At 43.9% G+C, this 26,608-nt stretch overlaps 3 protein-coding genes across 8 annotated transcripts in view; 1 reads left to right on the top strand and 2 right to left on the bottom strand.

Moving 5' to 3' along the window:
• The window catches only part of acsf2 (acyl-CoA synthetase family member 2), a 60,360-nt gene extending 36,047 nt beyond the window's left edge, over positions 1–24,313 (top strand). For both annotated transcript variants that reach the window (XM_042082732.1, XM_042082733.1), the window contains 6 exons: positions 19,051–19,158; positions 20,979–21,130; positions 21,398–21,539; positions 22,239–22,349; positions 22,789–22,857; positions 23,509–24,313. In XM_042082732.1, the coding sequence (XP_041938666.1) occupies positions 19,051–19,158; positions 20,979–21,130; positions 21,398–21,539; positions 22,239–22,349; positions 22,789–22,857; positions 23,509–23,559 (633 nt within the window). In that variant the 3' untranslated portion in view covers positions 23,560–24,313. The remainder of the gene's footprint in view (positions 1–19,050; positions 19,159–20,978; positions 21,131–21,397; positions 21,540–22,238; positions 22,350–22,788; positions 22,858–23,508) is intronic.
• Positions 1,044–14,822, bottom strand: chad (chondroadherin). 5 transcript variants are annotated; one of them, XM_042082746.1, is made up of 5 exons: positions 13,489–14,822; positions 9,111–9,274; positions 5,693–5,838; positions 3,070–3,093; positions 1,044–2,419 (listed from the first exon to the last, which is right to left on the bottom strand). In XM_042082746.1, the coding sequence occupies exons 1-3, from the start codon at positions 14,263–14,265 to the stop codon at positions 5,697–5,699; spliced, it is 1,083 nt and encodes a 360-aa protein (XP_041938680.1). In that variant the 5' UTR covers positions 14,266–14,822; the 3' UTR covers positions 1,044–2,419; positions 3,070–3,093; positions 5,693–5,696. The 5 variants fall into 5 exon arrangements, with proteins under 5 accessions (XP_041938680.1, XP_041938682.1, XP_041938681.1 ...); XM_042082748.1 differs by having other exon boundaries at positions 3,074–3,093; XM_042082747.1 differs by having other exon boundaries at positions 3,070–3,080.
• Positions 24,314–24,975: 662 nt separating the features above from the next.
• Positions 24,976–26,525, bottom strand: armc7 (armadillo repeat containing 7). The gene is made up of 3 exons (XM_042082750.1): positions 26,299–26,525; positions 26,054–26,197; positions 24,976–25,842 (listed from the first exon to the last, which is right to left on the bottom strand). The coding sequence occupies exons 1-3, from the start codon at positions 26,378–26,380 to the stop codon at positions 25,496–25,498; spliced, it is 573 nt and encodes a 190-aa protein (XP_041938684.1). The 5' UTR covers positions 26,381–26,525; the 3' UTR covers positions 24,976–25,495.
• Positions 26,526–26,608: the final 83 nt, after the last annotated feature.

Genomic DNA, 26,608 nt, shown 5'->3' with positions numbered 1-26,608 from the left:
CAGCACGCGCGGTCATATTTGCGGTACTCAGTGAATGAAGTACAATGGAGTATTATGCACTTTGGATATCTTACGGGATTGTAGTCGTGTCTAAACAACAGAAAAGCTCATCAAAATGTGTCTAAGATGCAAAGGCATATACAGTAGGGCAGGACTTGGACCACAAGAAAAGGCGCAATATTTTGAGAAATTACGGTTTATTGGCAGCGCAGATACATATGAGTTGAGTGAGTTGGTACTTGAGTACCAAATTCAACCACAAGTGCCCCCCTTCCTCTGATAACTTCTGGCATTATTCTCCTTTCTCCCTGGTTTTTTAATAACTTTTGGAAGTCGATACCTACACCAGATGTTTTTCTCAGTCTGACCTATTGGTACAACCTAAAACACGGCAATAATTAACCATTTTCCTTGACGATGTTAGGGAATGCTTTCTAATGAGGCGAACAATCTCCAATATGGCGACATCCAGATCTAATGACACGCCGTGCAAACCCCTATATATGGTCCTTCTTTTCACTATAGCCTATTGGAATGCTGCACATTTTCTATATGTTATGTAACTGACAATATTCATAATATGGCCAATGAAACAGCCTCTGAATTCAAAATACTATTCCGCCACATTGGACTGGCTTTTGTATGCTTCAAGTTCTGACAAAAATTGCCCTTGGACACGTTCACCCAGCTGTAATGTACTTGTGGAATATTTCAGAATGTTACGGTTCATGCGTTCTCACACTCACTCTCACACACACACACACACACACACACACACACGCACACATACACATACACATACACATATACACACACTCACACACACACACTTCTTCAAATGGATAGGTATGTGAAGTGTACACTGTGTGAAATTATAAGGTCGAGTCTAAAAGGTATGAAGCACTCACATACTCTTTCACACACACAGACCACAGTCACAGCCACAAAATGCACAAACATATGCAGAAATACACACACACACACACTCTCTCTCTCTCATTTCAGAGATTGATATAAAAGAAAATCACACTATCCAATAACAGTTTCATGTCTTTGATGTTTATTGGAAGTGTACAGCAACACAACCTCTAACACAAGTCTGCGTAGGATGCTTATTAACATACAAACAGGATGCATAAGAGTCATTAGTATGGTTGCTCCCAGAGTTGATATGCCTCACTGATGCCCTCATGCAGTGACTTGCTAATACCGCTCCTTACCAGACCTCCCTGATAGTCCACCAACCAGACAGTCGTTTTACCTAAGGACAACATCTCGACTTGGGCCACGAAACGTGCTGTAGGCTGTGGGAGTCTGTGTATCCCTTGCAGAGAAAGGAAAAGCTAAGCTGGGGTTGTCATAGTTACGGCCAGCTGCTTTGAGTTAAGTGAAGGGTCGTCATGGTGATATCAATAATCACTTAGATCAAAACAACACATGCCATTTTTGTTGTGCTTTAGGCTACTTCACTTAGATTAACATGGTTGAAAGGCAGTTTTCTCTCCCGAAATGTCAATGCCAATGGACTTACTCATTTTACAGACTATAGGAGTTGAATAAGATTTGAAAACTTTTTTTTTTTTCTTTTCAGTCAGCGATCAAACATCAAAAGATAGTTGAATAATATTGAGCGTCTGGTAACAGTCCCAACCTTCTCCTCACACCACTCTGTTCTGTTTCGTCTCACCCTCCCTCATCAGAAGTATCCAGCCTCCTGCATTGCACTCACTCGTTTCAGGTTCAAAGGTCAAAGGTTGTGACGTTTTGTGATGGCTAGGACGGGGATCACTGTCTGCATGCAGTCCCACTATGGTCAAAATATGGGGTCACCTGGGAGACCAGGTGTGGGCGTTACCACGGTGACAGATGTTTGGGTCCCAGACTAGGGGGAGTAAAAGTGCATGACTGGCATCTGAGGGAGCGAATGAAACAGGAAAGTAGAAAAAAAACACAACACAACAAACAAAAGCAAACATACATGGCTGCTGCCTCTAAGGATTGGTCAATCTCTTCAAGAGGTCAGAAGAACAGAGATGTATGTGTATAGCTACATTTATATGTGTGTGTGTGTGTGTGTGTGTGTGTGTGTGTGTGTCCACTGGTACTCTATTTCCTATTAATTGCACACAATATTGAAAAATATAGATTAATTTGTCTACCAGGAATACATTAATCTGTTTTGACCCCATGTTTTACATTTATTGCAACACTTTGTGTACTTTTTACATGCATTGCTGCCAGGAGATAAAACATGTGTTTTATATGTTTTGTAAAGTGTAAGAAATGGACAGTCTCAAAGTAGCAGGTCTAGCGTTGCTTCCATGTTTTTTTTTTTTTTTTTAAATGTTCCTCTTCATTGTAGCCGATCACCTGGACAGGCTTGTACCTTCTCCACTCTCTCTTCTCTCCGCTAAACCTCCTGTGGAAAGAACGAGGGAGGAAGAGAGAGTGAGAGGAGAGATAGATAGGGAGAGTGTGTGACAAAGAGAGAGAGAGAGGAAGAGAGAGTGAGAGGAGAGATAGATAGGGAGAGTGTGTGACAAAGAGAGAGAGAGAGAGAGGAAGAGAGAGTGAGAGGAGATATAGATAGGGAGAGTGTGTGACAAAGAGAGAGAGAGAGAGAGAGGAAGAGAGAGTGAGAGGAGAGATAGATAGGGAGAGTGTGTGACAAAGAGAGAGAGAGAGAGAGAGAGAGAGGAAGAGAGAGTGAGAGGAGAGATAGATAGGGAGAGTGTGTGACAAAGAGAGAGAGAGAGAGAGAGGAAGAGAGAGTGAGAGGAGAGATAGATAGGGAGAGTGTGTGACAAAGAGAGAGAGAGAGAGAGGAAGAGAGAGTGAGAGGAGAGATAGATAGGGAGAGTGTGTGACAAAGAGAGAGAGAGAGAGAGAGAGAGAGAGAGGAAGAGAGAGAGTGTACAGTATGTGTGTGAGAGAGTGTGTGTGTGTGTGTGGAAAAAGAGAGAGAAAGTGAGGGTATACACACAATTCTTCATGTTAATGTTTCCTGTATGCTGTCAATATTCTAATTGTTATGCTGTTTTAATTGTGCTTTGGCAACACTGTACTTACTTACAGTCATGCTAATAAAGCAACCTTGAATTGAATTGAATTGAATTGAGAGAGTGTGTGTGTGTGTGTGTGTGTGTGAGAGAGAGAGAGAGAGAGAGAGAGAGAGAGAGAGAGAGAGAGAGAGAGGAGCCAAGTCAAACAGCGGTGCCAGACCAGGCCTTCCTGCTGCACTCATGACTGGGAGAGGCTGTACTTCCAGAGCCCCTGGCACCACAGTGGAAAAGAACAGGCCCTCACACGGCCAAGAGGACGGAGAGATAGAGAGAGGGATGGAGAGAGGGAAAGAGAGAGGTCTTTCGTTCAAGGTGCACAGACACTCTCTCTCTCTCTCTCTCTCTCTCTCTCACTTTCTCACTTCTACTCTCTCTTTCAAATTCAAACTCAAATTCAAAAGTGCTGGCATGACAAATAATTGTTTCTCAGCAAAAGCCACAACAAAACAGTAACAAATAAACGTAAAGAGACATATCACTTTTTTTCATTTGGGCAAGTAGTTATATAATATATAGTATATTTAAATGTATGGAGACTTAAAAAAGAGGATCAGGGACAAGATTTCTCAAATGAAATAAGGTCAGGAGAGACGACTCAATCCATGAATAAAGCCAAGAGCCCAGAATAATGAAAACAAAGATGCCATAGAGATGGGGCAGGGCCCCTGTTTGTGCTAAGCACATATTTGTCATGGCAATTTCTCATGTATGTGTGTATGTCTCTCCACACTCTACACCCGGTCTCTCCTGCATATGAACACAAACAACACACACACACACACACACACACACACACACACACACACACACACACAAGCTTTTTCTTTCATTCTCTCTTTCTCTGTCTCTATCCTTCCTTCACACCCACACACATACCCTGTGTTTTACTTCCTATGACACAAAGACACACACACACACACACACACACACACACACACACACACACATAAACACAAGATAAAAACAACTTAACCATGCGCCAAAATACCGTCTGCAAACCCAAAATTGCACAAACTCCTGTCCAAACTGGTTTGACTCCAACCCTAAATCGATATATTTTCTTTTCATTGGTGGTGGTGGTGGGGGGGGGGGGTTTCTCCACACCAGAGCCAAACAGTACATTCGGCTCTGGTCCACACTATTGGTGCACCTTAACATTTCCCATCGTCCCCTTAGAATTAAGGCTCTATCTGACATTTTTGTCAAAATTGAGTTATTTACATATTCTTATTCTGTGACACCTTAAGAAGATGAGGTGAGGTGTTTCTTGTAGTTGTATACATTTTTGAACATTATATCTGAAGAGGTTTGTTCCACTTAGCAGTATAACTCTATGGAATTCTAAGACTTTGAAGCTCAATATCTCAGAACTACTCAGAACGTAGATAGAACCCTATAATTCTAAGGGGACGAAGTGCTTTTTCCCCTCCGACTGTAGATGTAGATATAGATGTGTTTACTCTCTCTGGCCTAATAGCCCTCCAGTCCGGCTCAATGTGAGACTGTGTGTGCACCGCGGCCGTCTTAACTAGCCGAGTGATTCCACCCAGACGAAAGGGCCCCTGGAGGGCTCTCTTTCCACTGGAGGGAGAATCTCTCTCACACTCTCTCCTTCTCTCCCCCCTCCCTCTCTCTCCCTCCCTCCTTCCCTCCCTCTCTCTCTCCCTTCATCTTTGAACTCTTATGAAGTGTGTGTGGGTTTTTTTGGAGGGTGGGGTGGGGGCTTCTTGGGGAGAAACCCCTCAAAGGTTTGACCACGGGGGGGGGGGAGGGGGGTGGACTCCGGAGACTGTCCATCTGTTTATGATCCCTCTGCCGATCCATATTTCTCTGGCTGCGTTCACACTCCTGGGTCAGGCAAATGGAGCGTGAGGCGCAGTCCGAGTGTGGCTGCGGCACGCTTCTGGGGGCGCCTCTTGTTTGTGTTTGCCGTGAAAAACACACAGTCGCGGCGGGCGGTCCTGCACCGACTGACCATTGTTAATGATGCCTCGGTTTATGTTTGCCTATGCCTCAAGGGCTCCACTTATGAAGGAATCAATTAGCTGTCGACATGCGTTCCATTTGAAATGGGGCGAGTACTGTAGGTGGTCAAAAACACGGACTATCTGGCTGTACAGAGTGGAGACGTGTTCTGGGGACACATTCATCACAGTTTTTTTCAGAAGGGAACCAATGTCTGTTTTGGTATGCTCGTAGTGTGTGTGTGTGTGTGTGTGTGTGTGTGTGTGTGTGTGTGTGTGTGTGTGTGTGTGATGTGGGGACATTAACCATATTCTTTTTCAATCGTAGCATTTAAAGTTAGCAGACTGGCACTGTGTCACCTTAAACCATTTCTGGTACACCATGCAAGTTTGGCAACTGTAGAGCTATGATATATTTATATTTTACTCTGCTGTTGTAAATAGCCAACTTTTCGTGACTCATCCCCTCTGTACACAATGAAAATGCTTTTGTGGAGGTGAAGGATTAACAACAGGCAAAAACCGTTATATCTAGCTATATCTACTGACAAGGTAATGAACGATTCGCTTATAAGTTCGTTTACCATCAAATTGGATTCGTAAAGGTTATATTAACATTTTTATCATACATTTTACTGTTAGCATCTCACCCATTCGCTAGCTCACCTGCTTAATGGCGGGTTCCCTTCTTGGCCCTCTTTGATTTGCCTTTGCAGCGGCTGAAGACGTTGCTGTCTCTGATCTGCTTGCCCCTCTGGGTGGAGGGCGAAGAGCAAACGGCGTCAAGTCGCTGTCGGCTCGAATCCATCCATCTAGAGAAAGAAAATAAAGAAAGCGTTAGCATTATGGGGTTTTTGCCTTATAAACTAGCGGGTTAAAGGTGCCATGTGTAATGTCCGCCAAAAAATCAATTCATACTCCACATTCCATAAAAAAAGGGGGCAGTATACCTCCAGAAAGTGTGTTGGTCTACCCTAGAGTAACAACCGAGACACGTATATTGCAGTTTGGCTGGCGGTTGGCTGGCGATTTAGCATGCTAATTCAGGTTGATATCTCTGCGGCACTATACCTTGTCATTTTTTTAATGACATCATCACCCTTATTTCTTCTCATTCTTTTGATGCGTTTAGCTAATTTTTTGGGATATTTTTACCTCAATTCTTACACATGGCACCTTTAAGCTAGTCAAAAACATTTTCTAGCAAACACACACACCAGCATGGTTGGAGGTTGGCATTTGACATCAACAGCTAGCTAGTTTGCCAACATTGTTTATTTCAGGGCTTATTTCAACACATTACTTGTTAAAACTATTCCCACGGACATTGTAGGGAATGCACATTCATGTGAGAATAAATTAAGATCCAATTTATGAGTATGTGGTGTTATGGCATAAGGATTAGCTTGCTAAACCGAGCTACACAGTCCGGCCAATGAAAACAGTACACTTGAGACAGTTTTGGCAGTTTAACTGGAATTACCAAAATTAGGGGAACCTAATGTTATCCATAACCTTGTTGACACACAGATAACTCTCAGTCCAGTGCTGTTTATTGATGTTTGCTAAAAGATTTAATCTTTTTAAAGGTGTTTTCTGTACTCACACCGGTGCACCTCCATTAGATTACATGCAATCGAAACAAACACGCTCCCCAATGGGGGCGTTTCAGCCACGGTAACCATGATAACTGGGGGCGGTAACCGCGATTATGACTAGCTGACGACTGTGTAACGTGATCTCTCTAGGCCACGCCCTCGGTTCGCTGGTTGGTTGGTGGCTCTCGGTTGATTTTCTACACGAGAAATTAATTGAAAAGAGATCTATGCCAGTCTACATCTGAAGCTAAATGAAATAGACTACCTGCACGAAATGCCCTCTGTGCGCTGATTTGTTTCCGTTGGAGCAAGGTGTGTTTCAACCTGCCGCTATTATTAATGTAATTAGTGTCTACACCAGAGTTTCCGCTAGAAAAAAATGGTGCCGGTCAAAGTGACCGGCAGAGGTCTCGTTTTCCGGACATTTTGATGATATGCCGGTCAAATATCTTATTATCCCTTCTTAATTAGTCAAATTGAGGAAAACTGGAGACAGGCTATGTAGCTTAAAGAATGACATAATCAGGCTGTATAGAATGCAACATGTTCATTAGCCTAACTTAAACATGCCTAACAAGATCTAGCCAGTATATTTTCATGGACAGCAAGAGTCCGCTTCGTTCGTTGTTTTAAAAAGGCTACGTTGTTTGTTGCTGCTACCCACGTTATCTCCATTGGTGACTGTTTAACTTACACAGATGCGCACACACAAGAATGAGCGCTCACACCACTATCCTCTAATGCTATGCCTCTTTATTTTATAACAATAAATTAAGAAATGTTTCCTATTCTGGGAAATGTTTAGTTTCTTTTTCTTTCGGCCGCGGTTCAATGATACCTTTTAATTGTGTCAGAAATTATCCGCGGACCAGTAATCGCCTCGTCGAGGAGGCCCTAACCCTGCAGATCATAGACAGAGAACGCATAGGCCTACTGTATGCTTTGGGTAAAGAACACTTTGCATGTCCAGTGTACACGGAGAATGACAGTTTCTTGGAGCGGCCGTACCCCCCGCAACTCCACTTCCAATGTCACTGATTCCGACAGATACTGACACTTCTACTTTTTATCTGGTGGTGGTGGAGTTGACCGGACATCTGAGGCTTCAGACGTTACCAATTTATCATCATCCATCGCGTCTGGCCTCTGAAAAAACTTTCAAGGCTAGTCTGCCTGGGCCTGGCCATGTTTGAACCGCCTCACTCATTTGTTTGTTGTTTAACATGGACGTTTTAAGCCGCGTGCACTTCCTATTTGAAATGCAGCATAGGCTATGTGTGTTGCTTAATAGCTTACTTTTCAAACGGTAGAGCCTGTTCATTTAAAAACATAGCCAGAGGACGTATAATATAGGCTTACATATTAAGGCTTATTCTCAAATTCAGATTGCATTAGGATTATTAGCCAATTTCAATCAGACAATTTGACCGGAGAGATCTAATTTTGTCGGACATTTCATTTTTTTTCCAGCCAATGTCCGGTAATTACCGGACAACGGAAACCCTGGTCTACACGGACCCAGTTTGGTTTTGCACTAGGGAATTAGTATGTTACGATAAAGTAGGATTTATGCGTGTGTTAAAATTTTTATTATTGGGGAAGATATTCAGTGTCGGAGTGAAGATGTAAGAAGCAGGATATAACAGAAGGTGTCGTTACAACACGAAATAAATGAGCGTATAGGAAAAGCCTCTTGTGCACCTAGTCTGTTGAGCGTAAATACGTAGACGGGCGGAGCCAGGCCGCCACAGGACAGCGGAAACTTAAAGAAATCCTACATCATGTTACTGTGAAAAGACATCGATTTAGAATATGAACGTTAAAACGTACTTAAAGCAAGATATCAAAAGAATGCTTTCGGAGGTAGTGCTGAGCAAAGTCCCCAGACAGAAGCTCACTTTGGAACTTTGGAGCGCACCTATTCCGGACACAGATGGTCTGCATTGTTCTTCCACGCTTAGCCAGCACATATTACTCTGTACACTTTATTCAGCTGTATTAGCAAGGTTACCCATTTGGAACTTAAGCTTACGTAAGCATACTCTTGGCGTGAGAGAAACCCCTAGTGAGATTTCATGGCCCGTTTTGATTAATTTCATAGCAGGTGAGAGTGTGAGGTCTGTGTTCTTTGCACAGGTAGTCCTGTCCTGTGTGTGTGTGTGTGTGTGTGTGTAATATATATATATATTACTATTTATGCCTTTAATTGACAGGATAGTAGAGAATGACAGAAAGCGAGTGGGACAGAGAGTCGGGGTGGGATCAGGAAAGGACCACGGGGCGGGAATCGAACCCGGGTCGCCGGCGTACGGTGCAGGTGCCCCAGCCAGTCACACCACAGCTGGGGCCATGTGTGTGTGTATATATACGTGTGTATATACGTGTATATATGTGTGTGTGTGTGTGTGTGTGTGTGTGTGTGTGTGTGTGTGTGTGTGTGTGTGTGTGTGTGTGTGTGTGTGTGTGTGTGTGAGAGAGGTCCTTACTTGCGGAGGTTGGTCAGCTGGCAGGTGCAGGACCAGGCGTTGTTGTCCAGGGTCAGGTTGGTGATGGTGGAGAACTCTAGGCTGCTCGGGAGGGACTTGAGCTTGTTGTTGTTTAAGTACAGAGTCTTTAGTGCAGTCACCCCACTGAACGCTCCGTCAGCAAACTAGAGGGTAGACACACACAGATCTCTTCAGTTAGTAAACAGTATCTTCTCGTAGGTCATCTGTTCTTTTGGTGTATAGTACCGTACTCACTTCATGTAATCACTACGTAACGTGTATTCTCATAACCCAAACATAGGAGACCATTGCTATTAAGCAATTTTCACTCCTTTGGTATACCAATATACATCTAGTACCAGTAGATGTTGTTTTATTTTGCCTAAATGGGATGTCTCCTTAAACCATTGGCTTACATTCAACCCATAGACACAATCAGTCTTTCCTCACTTCTCCTCTATCACTCTCTCTCTTACATCCTTCCTCTCTCTGCCTCTATCCCGCTCTCTGCCTCTATCTGGATGAAACGCGGTAGTTTCTGGAAGATGTGCAGGAATTTATCCGGTGCTTGCGGTCAGACTGTGTCCTCTCTCTCCGTCAGGCGTTGGACGTGGAGAGCTGGGCGTCTGCTAGCAGGGGCCGAGCCGAGTCTCCCTCTCAGATGAAAGCCCTCTCTCATGCCCGAGTGTGTGTGTGTGTGCCAGGGGGCTTATGTAAGCCTGGCGAGCCCTCTTTCCAACACACACATAGAGACACACACATGCACACACACACACACTCACATAAACATGCACACACACACTCACATACACACAGACACACACACACACACTCACATAAACATGCACACACACACTCACATACACACAGACACACACACACACACAAAAACACATGCAGACACACACACACTCAAACACACACACACACACACACACACACACACAGAGTAAAATCTTCTCAGAGCCTGTTAAAAACTTCACTGAGGTGCGAGATGAACTTGTCTTTTGATGGAGCTGAGTTTGTGGAAGTGGAAAGTCTCTGAGCATAGATGAAAAGGTTAAAAAGAAGTGTGTGTGTGTGTGTTTGTGTGAGTTAGTGAGAGTGTGTTTGTGCATGTGTTGCATAACTCCCAGAGAGATGAGCTTTATGGAGGCATCTTTTTGGAAATTTCCACTGGCTAGGAGCAGAGCGTCAGACCTGATTCAGGTCGGAGGGGTTTGGTAATCGGAGGTTCAGCAAGATGGCCGCTGTCCAGCGTGTGGACGCTCTGAGTTCTCTCTCTCTCTCTCTCTCTCTCTCTCTCTCTCTCTCTCTCCCTCGTCTGGCCCTTCTCTCTGTCGTCCTCCAGAGCTCTCCCCTAATGTCAGAAAGGGCCTGATTGTCCATTGACGCAGGCGCAAAAGGGGCAACTAAAAATACTCCATCAGAGGTATCGGAACACGGTGGCCACTGTTTACCTGTCTCCTAACCCTTGCTGACCTGTTTACCAGATGCCCCCACTGGGGCAGAAGAGAAAACAGCGGTCTCAAAATACACACCTGTGTCATAATTAGACGGAGACATGCTTGGACGCGGGCCAGCAAACAGAAACTCTCTAAAAATACCCAGCGTCCACTGGAAAAGAGAGGGGGGGGGGGGGGGGGGTGGGGGTCTTGTTTTTTTAAGTTGATACGGGCTCCCCTTCTCCAGCTTAACTTTTCCTTGCTGCTGCTGCTGCTGCTGTGTGTGTGTGTGTGTGTGTGTGCAGAGGATTGCTAGTTGTATTAGTGTTTCAGTTTTCCAGAGATTCTCACTCTCACGGCCACACATACATGAAGATAGATAGAGAGAGAGAGAGAGAGAGAGAGAGAGAATGATTTAGTGAGGAAAGAAGAGGAGGATGAGGCCAGACCACTGACTGCTTCTGATGGTTGACCATGACCATTGACATCAATCTGAAGCCCTCAGAGCCCCCTCCCATCCGCTCTCTCTGTGGGACGCCATGGCAACCATCAGGGGCCAAAGTGGAACCTTTAAGGGGCCCTCACGGCTAGTGACCACACTACCGGTACCGCTAACCGCCCTCCTTCTCTCCTTCCCTCCATCGCTTTTCCCTCTATCTCTTTCCATCTCTCTCTCTCTCTCTCTCTCTCTCTCTCTCTCTCTCTCTCTCTCTCTCTCTCGCTCTCTCTTTTTTCTCTCTCGCTCTCTTACTGTCATTCTGTTTCCCTCACTCTTAAGACCAAACACTGCAGACTTTCAAACTGACCGTTGAGAATCATGTGTGTCATGTTGCATATTGGCTCAGGAGATAACATGCCACCACAAATCTCTCCCTCTCTCACCAAACACAGCTCTTGTGTCCCCTCTCAAAGGGATCTCTGATAATGTCTTCATGCTCAGTTGTACGCCCCCATCTTTCTTTCTTTCTTTCTTTCTTTCTTGAATGACTTGAATTTCCCCTTGGGGATCAATAAAGTATCTATCGATCTATCTTCTTTCTTTCTTTCTTTCTTTCTTTCTTTCTTTCTTTCTTTCTTTCATTCCTTCTTTCCTTCTCTTTCTTTTGGTTGAGGAGTGCAGAACAGGATCTTCCCCGTCTGGCCAGAACATTAGATACGGTCACATGGCGTAAGCACGCGGGTCAACCGCATCCGTGGCGACCGCAGCTCTCGTTCCTCTAGTGCTTCCTGGGCGTCTCGAACACACCCCTTATCCACAGCTGTGGCTGTTGTTGCCGATGTGGCTGTCCAAATGTGTGGAGGCTTAGCGCCTCTATGGATGGGCGGTGTTGGCCCGTAATTTCAGTGTTGGCCTTTCAGTGATCTGGTCATTTAGACAGAGAGAAAGAGAGACAGAAAAGGGGGATACTGAGAAAGAGATTGAGACAGAGAGAGAGAGAGAGAAAGAAAGAGAGATTGAGACAGAGAGAGATTGAGACAGAGAGAGAGAGAGAGAGAGAAAGAGTGATTGAGACAGAGAGAGAAAGACAGAGAGAGAAATTGAGACACTAAGAGAGAGAGAGAGAGAGAGAGAGAAATTGAGACAGTAAGAGAGAGAGAGTATCAGAGGTTGAGACACACAGACATGGAGAGGGAGAGAAAGACAGATAGCAAGAGAGGCTGCCATTTTCCCACACATGTGCAGCTAATCACTGCGATGGCCGTGAGCGTCTCTTTTGTGTTGTCTGGATCCCATTAGGGTTCTACAAGTGTGACTGAAGTCAGGAAAACACATTAGGCCTCCTGAGTCCACTGTACTGCACCAGCCACTTAGGCTGTGGCCAAGTTCGGCCCGGCAGCAACACAGCCTTGGCTCACAGATTTATTGCCAATAAAACTCACTAAAACACACTCAACCAACCACACTAATGCGTAGCCCAACATGTAAAGGACACAGGATTAGTGTAAAATTTGCATTTGTGTATATCACATTTGATCACAGTCACCCAAAACACTCATTGATATGATCTAGTTGCATGCCCAAAATTATTGTCAATTCAATTACTTCTAGTTTTTGAAGCGTAGGTGTTGGATTACTCCCCCTGCATCCTTGAGCAGCCATAATGGAATAGTATACTCCGATTTTTCTGTTGACTCCTGCAAGCCCGTAACCAAAACAAACAGCTGCACCCATCTGACCCAGGGTAGCCCGAATGGTCAGCATCGTCCCGTCCAGAGTAAATAGTTCATTCACTAGATAAATAACTCACTGTGCCCCTTATGAAACATTAAAACATCCACTCCAATCCAAAAATCACACAGTTGGCTCATTTTGAAAGCCCGCGTAAAATTTTATGACTTTTATAGTTACTTCCTCCATAATTTGCAACTGGCTGTTCCTGTCGGTTACATCACTAGCTTCCTGTATTTTAATAATGTGCATATCCATGGATTTATGTCTTGTTTCAGAAATTTGAATAATAATAATTTATTTTCGGAGTTTGTCTTTGCTGTTAATACAGTCACTTTGTTGAGACAGGCTATTACATTAAACTGGCCATCAAACTTGAAAAAACATCAATAACTCACTAACATCAATAAAATCATAACATATATTAACACAGATACACAGACAACACACACACACACACACACACACACACACACACACACACACAGACAACACACAGACACACACACACACACAAGCACACACACTCGTGAAGCAGAAACAATCTCCCTCACCTAATGGTATATATTTACACGTGTTACTATATTATTTTAGCAATCACAAAATAGATTCTGTGACGGAATTTTAAGATTTGCATGGTCAAGATTTCAAATTTCAAGATTTGCATGGTCACCTTTTTTGAGCATCACATTACCCTCCAACATACACACACACACACACACACACACACACTCACACGGAATCAGCGGACGGTGTGGCTCACCTTCTGAAGTCCCATGCTGTCCAGGTGCAGTTTCTCCATGTAGCGGCCGAAGCTGCGGAAGGCGTTGTCTGGGATGAAGGTGAGCGGGTTCTTGGAGAGGGTCAGCTCCTCGACCACCCTCAGCTTGCTCATGGCGGTCAGCGGGTACGTGCTCAGCTTGTTGCGGTCCAGGTGCAGGATGGCCAGGTTCTCCACGTCGTCCAGCGAGCCGGGCTGCACGGACGCGATCTCGTTGCCGCTCAGGTGCAGCCAGCGCAGGTCCTTGGCGCCGGCGAAGACGCCAGGGGGCAGGTCGCGGATCTGGTTGTTGTCCAGCTGCAGGATGAACAGGTTGATCATGGGCGCGAAGATGCCTTTGGCCAAGGCGCTGATGCGGTTGCCGTCCAGGTACAGATAGGTGAGCTCGCCCAGGTCGTCGAAGGCGCCCGGCCGGATGGAGGAGATCTCGTTGTTCGACAGGTAGAGGTAGATGAGCTTCTTGAGCCCCTTAAAGGCCTGTCCGGCGATCTCCTGGATCTTGCAGTGCTGCAGGTGGAGCGAGATAAGGCCCTTCATATCGGCGAAGCCGCCGGTGGCCAGGGAGCCCAGGTTGTTGCGCTGGAGGTTGAGCAGGCGCGTGGTCTCCGACACCTGAGGGATCTTCTTGAGGTCCACGTTGTCGCAGATGACGTGCTGCAGGTCGCCGTGGCAATGGCACTGGCTCGGACACTGGCTGGGACCCGCCAGCGTCGCGGGCGCAAGGAGCGCCATGGCAAAGGCCAACTTCACGCACAGCATGGTGGCAGACGTGTGTGTATGTGTGTGTGTGTGTGTGTGTGTTCTCGGTTTGGAGTGGCCTCGCCTACCTTCTCTCTGGTTCTTGCGAGTGACCGTTGATGGCCGGACTGCTTGCCTCGAGGATGATATAGCGCAAGGTGGTCAGTCGACGTCTAAAGAAAGGATCCTTGGAGTATTAACGGAGGAAAAGATGGAGGGAAAGCAAGTGAGTGAGAGAAGAGGAAGACGGCGACTGTGTCTCAGCTCTGAAAGAAACGAAAAAGAGGCTTCAAGAGACCTCAGACAGACGTGCTGTAAAGAGAGAGAGAGTGTGTGTGTGTGTGTGTGTGTGAGAGAGAGAGAGTGTAAATGAGTGAGTGAGAGAGGGAGAGAAAGAGAGAAATGGAAGGCAGTGCTAAAAAAAAAGATTCTCTTTGGAGTTTTTGAAGATACAGCAGGGCAGTGAAGGAGGCAGCACTATTTATACTGCTCCCTCGCTCACTCTTCTGCAAGGGGAGGACTGAAGGCTTGGGGTTTTTTTTCTCCTTCACCTTCTCCTTCCTAAGTTCAGGGCAAGCCAGGCTGTTACGTGGAGAGAGGAGAAAGAGAGAGAGAGAGAGAGAGAGAGAGAGAGAGAGAGAGAGGAGGAGAGAGAGAGAGAGGAAAAAGAGAGAGAGAGCGAGAGAGAGAAAGAGAGAGAGAGGAAGTCAAGTGTCTGTGAGAGTTTAACCCTACTGGGCAAATGGAGTACTGGGCAAATGGAAGGGGGGACCTCTCTCAAACACACACACACACTCTCTCTCTCTCTCTCTCTCTCTCTCTCTCTCTCTCTCTCTCTCTCTCTCTCTCTCTCTCTCTCTCTCTCTCTCTCTCATATACTCTCACACATACTCACACACACTTTCACACTCTCAGTGAAGGAGCCCAAGCCGCAGCAACCATGTTTGTTTACTGTTTGCTGTTTACTGTTTACAGACCCAAAGCATTTTGGGCCGTGTTATTGTGTCTGTCTTCAGGTGGTCAGGAATGACTTGTCCTAGACCTATTTAGCCGTTGTGTAAATAGGATCTCGGTCCAGTTCTATTTAGAATGGTACAAGAGAGATCGAGGTTATGACTGGCGACAAAAACAGGTGAAGGTGCATTTACCTTCTTGTAAAGGTTCCTAATCAAATGAGAGAAATTCACCTTAAATATTTGCATTTTCCTAAATATACTATATTCCTATTTTCAGTGAAGAATGTGTAGCCTTTTACAGTAATCTGTCTTACATGATCACAGGGACACAAAAATATCTCCTGTCATTTACAATAAGAGAGATTAAGAGCATACTACTATAGGTAGATAATGAGAAGTATAAAAAGTTAATTTGATATGATAAAGGATTTTTAATGATCCCGCACATTTAATGAAAGTTGCATTCTTTATGAATTTAAAAAAGATTTATGGATTTGGCATTATGAATAGATCCTGTCATATTTATGTAGATTTTGTGGTTTTCAAGTGTATTTCGGAAAAAGGCATATTGGTTTGGTGCCATTCAGACGTATAAATAAATATGTATGTCGTTTGAACAAATTCAGCTGCATTGGATGCGTTTAGACAGACAAACAGGTTCGCCCCAGCGATGGAAAGGTTAAGATGGAGACTATGCACCACTCCAGACATTGCTATTGTTTTTCTGCCTGCGGAGAAAGAGAAGAGAAGAAAAGAGAAGAAAAGAGAAGAAAGGTCTGGCTCTCGTGAGACTAGTGTGTAACACATAATCAGAGCCAGATGTGTGTGTGTGTGTGTTTGTGTGGGTGAGTAGGTGTGTGAGGGAGAGAGAGAAAGAGAGAGAGCATCAAGACCTAACAATTGAAAAAAGAAAAGAAATTCTCTACGTCCCGCAGAGACAGAGCATTTCAGACGTTGAGGTGTATTCTTAATCTTGAGATTGAATGTTTCATTTCTCCCCTTAGCTGTTTGAGCAGGCAAGATGGAGACAGACAGACAGACAGACAGACAGACAGACAGACAGACAGACCAAAATAGCAACATTCCACTGAGCTGGATGGGAAAACAAAAGAATCGACTGAAGCGTAGATTTGGAGAAGGTGGAGAAAAGAAGGAAATGAAAAGTAAAAAAGTAGAGGATAGGAGAGGAGAAAAAGAGGAGAGAAGAGAGAGCATAGTAGAAGAGAAAAAGAGGAGAGGAGAGAGAGGAGGAAAGAGGAGAAGAGAGGATAGAAGAAGAGAAACTGAGGAGAGGAGAGAGAGGAGAAGAGAGGATAGAAGAAGAGAAACTGAGGAGAGGAGAAAAGAGGAGGAAAGAGGAGAGAAGAGAGAGCATAGTAGAAGAGAAACTGAGGAGAGGAGAAAAGAGGAGAAGAGAGGATAGAAGAAGAGAAACTGAGGAGAGGAGAGAGAGCATAGTAGAAGAGAAACTGAGGAGAGGAGAGAGAGCATAGTAGAAGAGAAACTGAGGAGAGGAGAGAGAGGAGAAAAGAGGAGAAGAGAGGATAGAAGAAGAGAAACTGAGGAGAGGAGAAAAAGAGGAGAAGAGAGGATAGAAGAAGAGCAACTGAGGAGAGGAAAAGAGGATGGAACATGAGAGAGAAGATGAGGAGGAAATAGGGACATTGTGAGTGACCACGAAAAAATGAAGTGTGAAGTCGAAAGAGAGAGAAAACAGAGCCGAGTGGAGTGGTTGACCCGAAGAGGCAGAAGAGAAAGTGACCACAGGAGATGAGTGACAGATTAATGAGAATGGAGGACAGGAAAGGAGTGAAGAGGTTTAGCGGAGAGGAAGAGGATATCGGTCAACCACAAAAATAGTGTTTGACGAAAGTGAGTGGAGTCATAGGAGAAGAGAGGAGAAGAGAAGAGAAGAGAAGAGAGGAGGAGAAGAGAGGAGAGAAGAGGAGGAGAGGAGAGAGGAGGAGAAGAGAGGAGTAGGAAAGACAGCGTGACTGGAGAAGATGACTTTCACTTTGTCCCCAGGGCAAACTGGCACTTCGCCTGGTACACCTTGGCCTTAAACAGTGAATGCACACCCACATACACCCACACAAACACACACACACACACACAAACACACATTTGCTTTTGCCCACTCCTTCCTTCGTTCTCTCTCTCTCAGAATAGGTGGAATCTAGTGTTTGCTCAACAAATCTAGCGTTTTATTGGGAAAGTCAGCCTTCAGGTGCACTGCACTCCTATGATATCCCTCCGTAAAAGTAAACGGCCCAACGTAGCACCGCGTCCACAGGACGCTAGGTGCTAACCCAGCACCTGTGAGGAAGGGCCGATACTGACACGCTCTCATGAAGGCCAAGGAATTCAAAAGTCCAGACGAGACCTTGGTGGGGAGTTTTATAAAGAGCTCCATAGTACACACACACTGGTCCAAAACACACACATAATCACTAACACACACACATAATCACTAACACACACACACACTTGTTTAGTGGTAGATAGAGCTCTGATTTGTATCCACAGTTATTGTGTGATGATTGCAGCCTTTGAAAAGGCTTTTGATGGCTACTTCTGATTCGATAAAAATAGCAACGAAAACTTCAGAAAGCAAACGTTGGCTCTGGATCCACAGTGAACAAATGAGTCTGAAAGAAATGCACTTTTTATTGCACAGCTGCTTTTCCTCTCAAGCCCTGATCTTTTACAGGTGCAGAGGCTGTGCTTGTGTTCATGGGAAGGTCTCTGGCTCTTCACACCATTCATTATAAGAGCCTATGTCCCCAATCGTGTGTGTGTGTGTGTGTTAGTGATTATTTGTGTGTGTGTGTGTGTGTGTGTGCCCATGTGTGTGTGTGTTTTGGGGCAGTGGACAGGTGTGCCAGTAGCAGGGACAAGACGACAGGACAGGTGTGCCAGTTGTCAGGTGTGCTCCACATCTCTCACGGTCCTCCTAGGCCAGGTCCCCCCTAGAACGGGCTGAGTCAGCCGCCCCCCCTTCCCGCTAGAGGAGCTTGGGGAGAGAACCGTCCAGCAGTGGAGAGTCTCCCAGGCAGGTGGCCTGGATTAGCCGCGGGGGCCGTGTAAATAGGCCTTCTATTCCTCACCTCACTGCTTTCACATGTGGAAAAGTCCATGAGTGCAGAAGTACGACCCTTCGGTACGACCTTTCAGTTTCGACCTTTCGTGAACTGATTTGGTTGAGTTCTCGTTTTGAGTGCTGAGCTTGTGCTGATTAGCAACTAGTCAATGATCCAGAGAATGGGATTGTTTGTTTTGGGTTTAGCTTGTGTAAACATATGAAGTGTTATTGCTGGTATTTATCTATCTGGTAAATGTACAGCTAGAAAAGATCAGGGATGGGCTGTATTTTCTTAACCATGACTTAATGGTATTCAAATGTGAACTTTGGACACAGACAAAAGCTTTATCCAGGATGTGATAGTATCCATCTTTCATCCGTTCTGAGGTTTGGCACATTGATCAAATTTGGCTTTCTCACCGTGACATGAACTCCAGTCCCTCCATAGTTAGGGAATAAGCCCAGTTTTTAGTGTTTTAAGCATTACCTGAAAGCATTGTTTAACAACAACCATCGTTAAATTATAGACACTGTTATTATGAACACTCCTAGTTATTTGAATGGCGTGGTTATCACAGCGGTTGGTGATCGATGCTTATAGGGAACACAATCACCATGACAGTGTTTAACTCCATTGTGCTAGAATCCACAGTATGAGATAAAGGCATATTAATACATCTCTCTTTCTCTCTCTCTGTGTGTGTGTGTGTGTGTGTGTGTGTGTGTGTGTGTGTGTGTGTGTGTGTGTGTGTGTGTGTGTGTGGACAGATTGCCTATGGCACCACGGAGAACAGTCCGGTGACCTTTGTAGGTTTCTCTGTGGACAGCATGGAGAGGAGGACGGAGACTGTGGGCTGCATTGCCCCCCACACTGAGGTACTTCTCTCTTTCTTTCTCTCTCTCTCTCTCTCTTTCTCTCTCTCTCTCTGCTACTGCTAAAACTGGTATAAAGCAGGGACGTTTATTAATCTGTATAGCAATATTTATTTCAACATACATTATGAACATTCTCATCAGGTTTTTAGGTCAGGTCAGAAGTCATATTTTGCATGCAAATAACAAAACCAATTCAAGTTGGTATAGTATAGTCAACCATAATTCAGCTAAGCCTCTGCCTGATCATTCAGACATACATGTAAGCTTACCTGTCTATGTGCAAACAATTTGCTGATGTCCATCTATAGGGATCAGTAGGGTTTGAGTCCCATCGAAATTCCCATCGGCAATTATATCAGTAATGATCTGATTAAGTTATTCCTGCATTGGCAAAGAGACTAGCCTGTCATTTTGATCAAGCTCTTTTACTACAGAGCAGGAGAGGTAGTGTCGCAAGGATATCAGTATGACTCGACAGTTTTCCAGCCAACAGACCACATTTCTCTACGGACTAGCCTTGAGGCCTAGTCATATATCATACAGTGGCCCTCAGAATGACTTTGTCAGTGCCGGTCTTGCCTTATTCTGTTACAATTTATGACCGTTTGGCCGTTCTCCTAGGTTTTTATAGTATGCGATCTGGGAGTAGGTATGTGTCAATTCAATGCCAAGGTAATAATATCAGTAAAGGTTCACTTCACACTCAGTAAATCCAACACAAGATTGTGGGGTTTTTCAAAGAGGGTGTCATATAATTATACAACCATATTTTGGTGTTACACTTTCATTAGTTTTTCTTTCCATGGCGTAATGTCAAAACATTTTCCTGAATTGTGCACACCTTGAAGACTATTGAAACCTTGTAGGGATCTACTGGGGTGTATAGGCCTTTATGAGACTATGAAACAGTTATGGGTTGGCAGTGGCACACTAAGTAATGTAACCTATGCCTTAAAGAATCTCAAGGTCTATCTACCACCTTTGGCAAAGGAAAAAGAAAAGTCACCAGGCTTCAGACCAGTATTTAGAGTCCACATACACGGGTTTCCCGTTTACCAACAAAACTAGATGCGCGCGCAGCCGTGGGGCAGAAGACGCTTGGTGGCCGTCCACAACGTTATAAACTTAACCTAAATAGTCGGCTGCTGTAAGCTACAATCGGATTTTTTTGTATACCCCTGTTGTCTCAATGATAATAACATCTCATTTCAGACTATATTTCAAAGTTTGCCGTTTATTTGCATTATTAATATAACATCATATTTTGTCATTTTTGGCGAAGACATGCATTCCGTTAGGGATATTGAACATATTTAACATTCTCTAACCATCGTGATTTCGAATTGGTGCAGTTTTCAGCACAAAAAACTTATTTTATTCTTTTCATGGAGAGCATTGCTCTATGCTGCTTTCTGCCTCTTAGTTGCGCACACGTTTTCGTGACGTTGCATAGAAATCCATGTATTCAGTTAATGTGCTAATCCATGAGCGTAAACTATAGTGCACACAATGCTCATCTATTTAGCACTTATTTGATTTGATTTATTAGTACAATGAAACATCTTGTTTTTAAGCGGGTCTTTATCACAAATATGCTGCTTTGAATATAAGTGCCAAATGTAAATGGTGACCATCTCACCTCTCTAACCACACAGGTCTAATCTCTAATCACAGGTCACCTTGTGTATTGTCTCTATCTATGACATGCTTTAATCCTGTTAAAACGTTCCGTAATTCACTTTGGATTGACTCTAAATACTGAAATACCAAATGAAGGTTTAAAAACTGAAACTGACGTGGTGATGTCACTTCCTGACCAGGCCAAGGTAGTGGACCCGACCACCAGGAAAGTGGTGCCGCTGGGGAGCCAGGGAGAGCTGATGATCCGGGGCTACTGTGTCATGCTCGAGTACTGGGCAGATCCGGACAAGACCGCCGAGTGCATCGGTAAAGACCGCTGGTACAAGACAGGGTAAGTATGGAGATAGATAGATAGATAGATAGATAGATAGATAGATAGATAAATACCGGTAGATAGATAGATAGATAGATAGATAGATAGACTTTATTTGATACTTTGGAAGACAAAGAAATGCTTCTCACGCACATTCTTACCGGGTCCTGACCTTTTGATTGGATAGCGCTTTGGTCATCTGATGTTGTTTTTAAAGTGCTTTATAAATAAACCTGACTTAACTTGACATACACACTGTCCCTCCATGCGGTCTTCTCTCTTTAGCGACATTGCCTGTATGGATGCATATGGCTACTGCAAAATCGAAGGGCGCATCAAGGACATGGTCATCCGTGGAGGAGAGAACATCTACCCTGCCGAGATCGAACAGTTTCTGCACACACATCCCAAAGTGCAGGAGGCCCAGGTGAGGCAGTGGGGGGAGTCTCCCATTAATACACAGGATTTCATGCCAGATACACAAAAGATATTCAGCGTTTCCCATACATTGACTTATTTGTGGCGGCCCACCACATTATCAACATTGACCACCACACAATGATTTTTACATGTTCTACTAAATTGTGCTTAAATCTGGTTAGCATCATAACCACACTGCGCTAATGTGTTAAAAACTGTTGCATTTAAGTTAATTCGGCAAACCTACCACCACAAATAGAATTCATTTATGTGGGAAACACTGATATTTAAACAGATAAATATATCACTATACTGATTTTTAGTACGCATGGTGTAAGTTTATGGTGTGACTTTAAAGCTGCCTATTTTGACACACCTGCAGTGAAGTCGCTGCTGTGCCGTTTGTGTCATTATCTTCCTTCTACTGGACATAGTCATCATCTCCCTTCCCCCTTTTGTGTCATTTAGGAGATATATCCCTCTCTCTTGGAGGTTTCTTGAGTTGTTTAATGTAGGCATTTTAGGTGTTGCAATTTAGTTATTAACAAAGAATGTAAAGCCAGCTGTTCTCAAGTCTTAAGGAGTGTAGTGAAAGAGATGGTGTACATTTTAAAACTGCATAGCAAAAGTAGACAAAAGCAATAACACTGGCAATGTTGAGTCTACTCGACATCCTCAGCAGCATCCAATGGGTGTGCATTTGCAGGTGATTGGCGTGACAGATGAGCGAATGGGAGAGGAGGTGTGTGCCTGCATCAGACTGAAGGCGGGCCAGGAATGCACCGCAGAGGAAATCAAAGCCTACTGCAAAGGAAAGGTGAGAGCACAGTGCCAATGTCTGGAAAAATAGACCACACGTACATACACACACAGCTCAGGAATAAGGCTCTGCATAGGTCGCAGTGGATCTGGAATCTGCTAAAAGGAAAATATGTAATTCTATCATTATAAATCACCATAAAAATGTCCTATAACTGTATCCTTTTCCATTATAAATGACATACTTTGAATATTTATATAGACACACTGACAGTCCTACAAATACAGATGAGGGTACTGTATACTGTTTTACAATATATTTTTATATTCAAAGTAATGATACATTAAAACCATATGTCAGCTGTTTGTTCTGTTTTGGTTCTCCTTTAATATCTGGTAAAGGGGAACCAGATGAAAGGACTGGATGTTATGTTACAGGAACTGTTTTGCTATATTGCATTGTGCACTCAGTGCATATTGACGGCTCCCTCTTTCAGATTTCACATTTCAAGATTCCACGCTACGTGCTTTTTGTTGAGGGCTACCCTCTCACGGTCACAGGAAAGGTAAGTGATTCAGAAATAGACTTGAGCTCTCTTGTGAAAACAACTCAACTGTTGTGTCCATATCTCCAAAATCTCTCATTAGCCCTTATGGTCAAACTAAAAGGAACTTTAACTGTGTCTATTCACACAAGGTAGTGCAAAGAACAAGACATTGAATGTCCATCTTATTGAACCAAAATTCTAAACAAATCAAAGGATCATTACAATTTTATTTGTGTAAACATGACCATCTTAAAATGTCCTAATTCTGATATCATCTTAAATGATGTGAAATCAAGCAAATAATAGCAGTAGGTTTTGCGGTGCCCACCCCTTCTAATCATCTCTAAATGAACACAGCTTCTCAGGACCTGTGTGTTTTGGGGATAATGAGAACCAGCTGTTTACTTACGACTCAAATCTTAAATAGTCTGAGACAGCAGACTGGTAAACAACTGGGCCACTTCGGCACGCAATGCCAGCACGAGTGGTTTCCAAAACCAATAACAATGCCGTTACATAAACCGCTTGTGACTTACAGGAGTACTGAAGGCCGCAGGGTGCGCTCGGCAACGTCCGCCCTGGAGTTTTTAAACGGTTTTATTTGTTTATGTTTTTAAACTAAAAGTTCCTTAATTTTTGTGTGTTTCTTACTTTTTTTTCTCCTGTCAGATTCAGAAGGTCAAACTGCGAGAGTTGACAGAGAAGCAACTGGGACTTTAGTGTTGTCGGAAAGGAAAATCCATCATGGGACAAAACGCGGGAAAACAGCAGACACTTGTGTCTAAATACTGTACTTCTTGAATTTCCCCTAGGGATCAATAAAGTATATCTATCTACTGGGCAAAACTATCCACACACCATTCTGAATAAGCTGGTGCTGACCAAGCAAAAACAAACACTAAACTCTCACTAAACAGACAAAATTATTAGACATACCCGCAGTCAGTCCTGTAGAGCTGACCCTGAACATTTCAGAGTGAATGGTTGGAGTACAAATCTGTGAACACAACAGGACACAACAACACTGCAGTTATTTGTAAGGCTGAGAGGATTTTGGGAAAGAAGAAAGTAATTTTGTTGAGGAAGGTCATTCCTAATTTAAAATGTGTCATTTATTATGGGCAAGAGCAGTTTTCTAGAGTCACAGATTACATTGGACTGCATTTTAGTTTCTGATATGCTATAGGCTCAAGTTTAAAGTAATTTTAGTGGTCAACCCTCAGGTATTTGCACTCCTTAAAATGTGTTGTATTTCATTGAACTTGGATGTGATGTGTAAATCAACAACACTGTGCCTTAATGAATTTAAATTCCTTCCAAAGTGTCTTACCTCTCAATACAACATAATGCCAAACCTGTAAGCCATTATCTGTGTGTTTCTATATATAAGATAATGCTAAGCTATTTTCACTCTGTGTTTTTATTTTACTCATTTTTCAGATGTCATTAAACATGAATTGTGTTTTTAATGGAATGCTCCACATCGGGCCTTGTCTGAACTTGTGACTGATGGACTTATCTGCTACTCCCTGGTAGTGAGCTGGGATTTAAGACTTCCTGTTCCTCCTCTTCTTTCTTGCTAAGAGACATAGATCTGTTGTTCTTTCCAGCTGGCTTCTCTCTCCCTCTCTCTTTCATACACAGAGAGAGAGAGAGAGAGAAAATCGTACACGTGATTTATATCACAGCAACATCTGTTCCGTACTTTTAACTCCTCCGCAGTTCCAGGTCTGTACCGTCCTGTCCAGGCAGAACCACCTGCTCCAAGAATCCTTCTTCTGGACGTCCGCTGCCCCAGAGCAAACCACAAACCCCCGCGGGCTCCTCCGAACATCTGCGTTTGTCTGCTGAAGTTTGTTAGGTCTGGTTATGTATGCCGGACATACGCCACAGGTTTTATATAATGATGAGATGTATTATTGGGACATTATCTTTGAGGAATGTTCAATGTGCATATTGAAGCCACATGGCAAGCGCTTCTGTCCTGTTTTTGGTCTCCCTGTAGCAGGTAGCAGATGACAAAGGAACTGAAGGACACAGGAACATACTGTTTTGTCCAGGGGCAGGGACCCCCACTGGGGCTTGCTACATGTCATTTCTCTAATAATAAAGTCATTTCCTACTTTGCATAGAAAGTGTGAGTAATCAAACGCAATTTATTTAAACATTCAAAACAATGTTTAAACCAAGTGGACAGTCTATTTTGTATTTCTTCCTCTTGGTATAGTTGTTAAGTGGCTAACTCAATAAAGTCTTTCAGTGACAGCTGGTTATGAAATGCTGCAGATGATGTAACCTTGCAGCCTTTGAGGACTGAGGAAGTTCTGCACACTTACCAACCTCAATCTAAATCACAGATGCAGCAGTCTCCCCCAAGTGTTCTTGTTGGGTATTACAGTCCCCCGACCACAACTACTAGAGTATTTCTCCTTTCTACAAAATGGCAAATCATTGCAAATGCAGGTCCACAAGTGAAATATTTTACATTTAGACAACTACCCAAATTAAAATAATCAATGACAAACATGACGTTGTGAGGATTGAATTTGAAGTATTTTTGAAGTATTTTTGTCCTGGTCCACATAAATGCAAACTGCGTTCCCCGTCCTTGTGGTATTCACGATACAGTGCAATTGACAATGCAACCACATAAGTTCTAGTTCTTCGGAAGGGGGATCCCAAGCGCGGATTGGCATTGTCCTTGGTTCTCTTCTCTGACCCTCCGCACCTGCTCCACCGGGCAATAGTCCTCCAGGTAAACAGTCGCCAGATTGCGCATTCGAGGGTTCTCCGAGAGCGAGAGACGTACCATGCACTGCACCACCGCCTCGTCGGTGGTAAGGCTGCGCGAACTCGCCGTTGTAAGGTTCATGAGGGTAGTGATAGCGGAGAGTACGGTCTCGTCTCGTCGACTGGAGAGACAGTTCTTCACCAAATCAATGCCACCGCTGCGCAGGATCTCATCGCGGGACTCGCGTTCCATGCTCATGTTGCACAAACCTCCTGCAAAGTGAGAGACAAGGTGATGGTCATTAGGGAGCATGCCGATGAAGTGGACATTAAACAAACGACCTTTAGAGTAAACTCATCTAATTCCAAGACGTTACTGGTCTTAGCACATCACTCACAGGTGTTGTTATTGTTAACAGCACATTTACTCGACTAACACCAGCATGGGAATAACACGCTGATCCTTCAATTATCTGATACCCACCGATTCCAAACTCCACGAAATTTTCGTTTTCCTCTGTCAGCATGTCCAAAAACAGTTCTGTTACTTGCAGCCTCCTCAAATCTTCCATGTTTCGTGGGTCATAGGCAAAGTTAGCCAGGTTGGCTAAAACCTGCTCCTTTGACTCTATATCAATAAGACAAATATGGGGAGTTAAGAATTAAACGAAGTTCAAGAACACTGTTACATGTCCATCATCATCATCATGGTCATGCAAACGACTCTACCTTCACAGTCGGTGTCCTGAAACTCTGTCACAAGGTTCTGCAAATACTCAAATCGGTCCGACCCACTATCTTTGCACGCCATTCTTTTCTATTAATGTTGCGACATTTAGCAACACTTCAATTTCTGAACAGAAACACAATTTGACGAAGCAATTTCAACTTTAGAGAGCAAGCCAGCTTGCTCAGTTCGTGCGAAAACTCAAAATCTTTTGACGTCATTCAAAACATCCGGTCCATCTAAAAATGCAGTCCTCAACAAAATGACATTAGTTCCGGGATATTGTTAGCTATGCAAGTCTTGAATAGTTCA

Source organism: Alosa sapidissima, chromosome 24 (assembly GCF_018492685.1).
Source record: "Alosa sapidissima isolate fAloSap1 chromosome 24, fAloSap1.pri, whole genome shotgun sequence".
NCBI lineage: Eukaryota > Metazoa > Chordata > Actinopteri > Clupeiformes > Clupeidae > Alosa > Alosa sapidissima.
The sequence above is the reverse complement of the archived record's forward strand: the minus strand, read 5'-3'. Positions and strand labels throughout refer to the sequence as shown.

Coding starts and splice junctions, on each gene's coding strand:
- chad (XM_042082746.1), bottom strand. CDS start 14,265: ATGCTGTGCGTGAAGTTGGCCTTTGCCATGGCGCTCCTTGCGCCCGCG. Junction 9,275..13,488: donor ACAGCATGGGACTTCAGAAG/GTGAGCCACACC, acceptor TCTACCCTCTAG/TTTGCTGACGGAGCGTTCAG. Junction 5,839..9,110: donor CAGCTGACCAACCTCCGCAA/GTAAGGACCTCT, acceptor TTCTTTCTCTAG/ATGGATGGATTCGAGCCGAC.
- armc7 (XM_042082750.1), bottom strand. CDS start 26,380: ATGGCGTGCAAAGATAGTGGGTCGGACCGATTTGAGTATTTGCAGAAC. Junction 26,198..26,298: donor TCAGGACACCGACTGTGAAG/GTAGAGTCGTTT, acceptor TTATTGATATAG/AGTCAAAGGAGCAGGTTTTA. Junction 25,843..26,053: donor TTTCGTGGAGTTTGGAATCG/GTGGGTATCAGA, acceptor CTCACTTTGCAG/GAGGTTTGTGCAACATGAGC.